The following is a 5,497-nucleotide window of genomic DNA, read 5'->3' as shown; positions in this document are numbered from 1 at the left end:
TCCTCTTAACAGCCTGTTTGGATGGTAGTTTCCCACGGTAGGTATGATATGGTATGATTATCATGGGAATTATATTTGTTTTTATGATTTTTTAAAAATGGTCGTATGGTATATTATTATTCCATGGTTTGATAATTATGGAATTGAACCACCAAATTGGTAGTGTGCCATGGTTTTCATTTTTCTTTTTCAACTATACCCTTATATAATTTTCTTTAATCAACAAAATACATACTAAGATTACGCATTTGTTAACAAGATCGAAGATTGTAAGACTTCCTATTAGCAATATAAAAATTCAAAGAGTGAAAAAAATGATCACAATTATTTAGTAGTAGTAGTTTTTAATGCCAATAAAAACTCAATTCGATAAAAAAAAATTGAAAATTGAAATGGAGGGAAACAGAGTGAATGTACAAAAAGCATATACATGGAAAGTGATTTTTGAACTCTAAGATACATACATACATGTATACCAATTGTTTTATTGATTGGGAAGTATTTCCCGATTGCATTAGTTTGCGTTTGTCAAACCTTTGTTTAGCAAATACTCTTGTAAATTTAACGTCTTAAAAGGATCATCGGATAGCTATGAGAAGCATCAAGAATGAAAGGACAACTGATTACGCTAGCACTGATATGGATTAAAAAGTTAATATCTCAAATATATTACAATTAGGGGCATTACCTGTTATCATACCATCAAACCAAACAAAAAATTTATTATTAAATTACAGTAAACAATACAGTCTATCCAAATATTATGAACCACAAGAAACCACCATCCAAACAGGCTGTTACTGTGTTTCTCTCTTGAGTTGTCCAGAGAGAACCATTCCCACACTCACAATCCCAATATTAAAAAAGAAGCATTTTTTCTTGAACCCCACAATGATACAAATCAAGAAAATAGTTGAAAACTGAAAAAAAGTAGTAGCAGTAGGCCATTGCCGATTGATAAAAGTCCCATATATATCCATAACAAAAAATATTCTCTTCTGTTATTACTTGTTACTACTATACTATTTATATACCAAATATACCTTTGTGCTCTGAGCTTATATTACCAATCTTCCTTATTAAGCCCAACTTTTGTTTCTGTTTAGAATTCAGTTACTTCCTGGTGTTGTCATTGTTTAGAAATTATGGCAACACTTAGTGATATTGGGGTTTCAGCATTTATCAACATTCTTGGTGCTTTTGCGTTCTTGTTGGCTTTTGCTCTTCTTCGACTACAGCCTATCAATGACAGAGTTTACTTTCCCAAGTGGTACATTAGTGGTAAAAGAAGTGCCCCAAGACATGTTGGGAATTTTGTGGGGAAGTTTGTTAATCTCAATTTCAAGACTTATCTTACTTTTCTTAACTGGATGCCTCAAGCTATGAAGATGAGTGAAGATAAAATTATTGAACATGCTGGTCTTGATTCTGCTGTTTTCTTGAGGATATATGCTCTTGGGTAATGGGAAAAAAAAACTCTCTTTTCTTGAATTTCCTTTATGTGGGTCTTTTTTTACTGTTGAAAGTTGTCAACCTTTTTTTGTATTGCTTTATGTTTTGTGGGGATTTTGTATCTGGGGTGATGTAAAAATGCAATCTTTTGGCTTAAAACTTTTTTAATTGATGAACTGCAATGGTGTTTCTACTGAAAAGTTACAGAATTTGGGAATTCTGAACTTAATTTGGCTCATTGATGGTGGTTAGTGCCTTAGTGATTACTCCTTTTATTGAATTTCAGTTATGTGAGTCCTTTTTACTGTTGAATAATTTTTTTGTCTTGCTTTATATTTTCTGAAATTTTCTCTCTGGGGTGGTATAAAAATCCATTTTTTTTTTTTTGGCTTTAATCTTTTCAACTGATTGAACTGCAAGGGTGGTTCTGCTGAAAATTTACAGAATTTGGGATTTTTATTTTAATTTGGATCCTTGTGGTCGGGCACAGAGCAGTAGCTTTAGCTTTAGTGCACGGGGCTGTCCTTTTTTCCCCTTCCGTTGTAGAGAGGAGGGAGGAGGGGGCGGGGTGGGTGGTGGGTAGGGGAGAGGAACCATGAGAACTTTAGTTTTCCTCAATTCAATTTTGGACCATGAATGCTGAAATTGTCCCATTTTGGTGTCTTTTCAGTTGTAAAATGTTCTTTTTCTCTTCTTTCTTACTCCCTCCTTCACATAACTGTTCCTCCAGTTTTTTCTTTGACTATAATTTTCTCAATTTTTTTAATTTTTTTTTTAAATCATTAGCTATGTTAATTTGTAGTCATACATTCCGCGTAGCTTTCAAATGTATGAACTCTATTTTAGAAAATTTGAAGACACTCTAGCAGAATTAATAGTCGAAAATTAAGTGTTTTTGACCGTCGTAGTCCGTACTCCTTCACATAAATTGCCACAGAGGGAGCACTTATTGAAAATTTCTATATGTTAAAGTGTACCTTGTGCAGTTTCCCTGCTCAAGAATTTCTGTGGCTGTTTATTTGCTTGCTTGATTGCAATTTTTTTCCTTATCCAGAGTCTAATATCAAGTGGTATACAATTTATTTCTCTTCTCTTTTCCTGTTGCAACTGTTTTATTTTGTAGTTTAGCAGAACAAGTTACTATCATATTCTGACCACATAAGATAGTGTAGTCAAGAGTGAACTGAAAAACATAAACACTAAAGTTTAAACAGTCTACCAATTCACAAACTTTTGTGCATATTGTCTTGTATACATCTTATCTTTTCTTTTCTTTTTCCTATTTGAGTTCTCATATCGGTTAGCTCTTTAGATTCAATGAAAGCTGCTGCTTTAAATTAATCTAATTATATACCTGCATTCTTGTTTTTGACAGCTTGAAAATTTTTGTGCCAACTGCAATTGTGGCACTTCTGGTTCTTATTCCAGTTAATGTGTCAGATGGGATATTGTTTTTCCTCAGAAAAGATTTGGTCGTCAGTGATATCGATAAGCTCTCTATATCCAATATTAAGCCCAAATCCTGGAAGTAAGTCTCCTCTTGAATCGTTACCTTTCATTTAATCTACAATAAGCACATGCTTTCATAGATGATTCTGAGGAATGATGAAAGCTAGATTTGCGTTTTTACATTGCTTATTCTGATTCTCCTCCTTATATATTGTTATTGTGTTCTCTTGTTTCTGTTGTCTAAAAGCTTGTTATTGAGGAGCACCAGAAGTATGTTAATAAGCCTTAAAGTTTTGGAAGTTCCTTCTTTAAGAGCCACGTGTAAATTATGTGTGTTCTCTTTCAGAGTTTCTTAAGGGTGATGCTTCAATTTGTTCTTTAGAAAAGCTGGGCCTCTAACGGGTGGGTGGACTTGTTCGCTAGCAGAAAGCACCTTGAACTAATGCTGATCCAAGCTAGTAATTTTGGCTATTATGCAAATTTCATTTCTTATGTGGTTTCCCGCGTTTACTCTCATGAGGTTTGTTGTCTTAACATCTGATTCCGGGTTTATCTGTAATTCAACAATTTCACTTCATCCAACTGCTCAAGTTGATGGTATGCTGAAAGATTTGAGTTAATATAATAACATAATTATTCGGTTTAGTTAACTATTGACTGCCACTAGTTAGTCAATTCTTGTTTTGTATGGTCAAGAAAACAAGCCTACTGTTTTTATATTGTGGTCCAGTATGACTTATGGGTTAAAACTGTTTTCTTGTGGAATTTGTGCATGATCTTCTAGCCTTTGGGGCATCCTTTTGCCGGAATTATATATTTTAGTGGCCAAAGAAAAGAAACCTAGATTGACCAGGGCATATAATATGGTTGGAAGTTTTCAGTTGCCGTAGTTTTTTTTTTTTGGACCATGTTTCCACTTTTTCAAGTAATTTGATGAAGTTGGAGGTTGAGTGATAGAAGAGTCCTTTGATGTCAATGTTCTTGTAATGGAAGGAATTATTTCTGCCAGAAAACTGTTTGCCGAAATGAGAAAATATTACTAGAGCCGTAAGGGATTGGTAAAGTTGTTATCATTTGACCAGGAGGTCATGGGTTCCAGCTGGGGAAACAGCCTCATGCAGAATGTAGGGTAAGGCTGCTTACATTAGATCCTTGTGGTCTGACCCGTTCCTGGATCCCCTGCATAGAGAGAGCTTAGTGCACCGAGCTGCTCTATTTCCATAAGGGATTGGTTAGGTGATAAGGTTACGCTCTGACCTGGAGAAACAATTATATAATGCAGATTGAACCTATTTTGCTGCAGCATGCATTTTTGTGGAAAATATATGTTATGCTACAGAGCAAAGAAATGAAGGAAAATGTTAATGAGTAGTTGGCAAATTGTTGAGGAATGAAGATATGTATAGTGTAACATCGAAATAGTACTGTTATTGTCTCGTCCCCTTTTTGTTTGAATATTCTTGTTCTGTAGGTATTCCAATTGAATCTCATGCTAATAAAGAGCTGCAATTGGTTGACATGAATCAGGTTCTTTGTCCACATAGCAATGGAATACTTATTCACGTTTTGGACCTGTTTTATGCTGTACAAGGAATATGGTAAAGTAGCTGCGATGAGATTAAAATTTTTGGCTTCACAAAACAGGCGTGCCGAACAGTTCACGGTGGGTAAACTGGATTGTTTTTTTGTTTGTAAATTTTACATTCTTTATCTTCGAGCTGAAGAATTTACCAAATATGGATAGAAAATTTGTTCTTATAGGTTTACAGACTGTCTTGTTGAATTTTAGATAAATTTTAGTCCATTCTACAATAAACCTTTGCGTATCTTGTCTTTCAGGTTTTGGTTAGGAATGTTCCTCATGAATCTAAACGCTCAATATCAGATAATGTCGAGAATTTCTTTAAGAAGAACCATCCAGACCATTATCTATGTCACCAGGTAAGATCACACTCCTACAGTGGGTAAGTTTTGGCAATTTTTTTAAGTTTGAAGGTGCTTACCTAGTGTTGCTACTTTTTTGTGAGCTGGAATTGCTTACTTCATGCCTTGGTCTTATCTTTATTAGGCTGTCTACAATGCCAACAAGTTCGCCAAACTTGTCAGGAAAAGGGCGAGGCTTCAAAATTGGCTGGACTACAACCAGCTCAAGTTTGAAAGAAAGCCAGAAAAGAGGCCAACAACGAAGGTACTTTCTCAGCTGATAGAACTCCGGGAAAGCGGCATTTTAGCTTGAACTTTCTCAGGATACTGCGACTGCTCTAAACAGAAAGAAATAGAATTTCATGTTACTGTTTTATTTTTTCTAATTTTATCAGAAAAGGCTCAAAAATACACCTAAACTATCCGAAATAGCTCAAAAATGCCTTTTGTTAGATTTTTGGCTCAAAAATACCCCTCCGTTAAATATTTGGCTCAAAAATACCCCTCCCTCTAATGGAATTCGAAAAAGGATCAAAAATACCCTGAACTATCTGAAATGGGTCAAAAATACCCCTAATTTAAATATTTGGCTCAAAAATACCCCTCCCTTAATGAAATTAAATTATTTCGATTATTTCATTAATTTATATAAAGTTCATCATTTAATTTATAT

At 34.5% G+C, this 5,497-nt stretch overlaps 1 protein-coding gene across 2 annotated transcripts in view; it reads left to right on the top strand.

Moving 5' to 3' along the window:
- The first annotated feature begins 788 nt into the window (after nucleotides 1-788).
- The window catches only part of LOC107869743 (CSC1-like protein At1g32090), a 13,217-nt gene continuing 8,508 nt past the window's right edge, over nucleotides 789-5,497 (top strand). Inside the window, exons 1-5 of one of the 2 annotated variants that reach the window (XM_016716199.2) lie at nucleotides 789-1,459; nucleotides 2,828-2,980; nucleotides 4,429-4,564; nucleotides 4,741-4,842; nucleotides 4,970-5,089. In XM_016716199.2, coding sequence (XP_016571685.1) covers nucleotides 1,146-1,459; nucleotides 2,828-2,980; nucleotides 4,429-4,564; nucleotides 4,741-4,842; nucleotides 4,970-5,089 — 825 coding nt within the window. In that variant the 5' untranslated portion in view covers nucleotides 789-1,145. Of the gene's footprint in view, nucleotides 1,460-2,220; nucleotides 2,523-2,827; nucleotides 2,981-4,428; nucleotides 4,565-4,740; nucleotides 4,843-4,969; nucleotides 5,090-5,497 lie in introns of those variants that run through there. The other variant, XM_047394992.1, reaches the window with a different exon arrangement.

Source organism: Capsicum annuum, chromosome 1, assembly GCF_002878395.1.
Source record: "Capsicum annuum cultivar UCD-10X-F1 chromosome 1, UCD10Xv1.1, whole genome shotgun sequence".
NCBI classification, from domain to species: Eukaryota; Viridiplantae; Streptophyta; class Magnoliopsida; order Solanales; family Solanaceae; genus Capsicum; species Capsicum annuum.
This window is presented reverse-complemented; position numbering and strand designations above follow the sequence as displayed.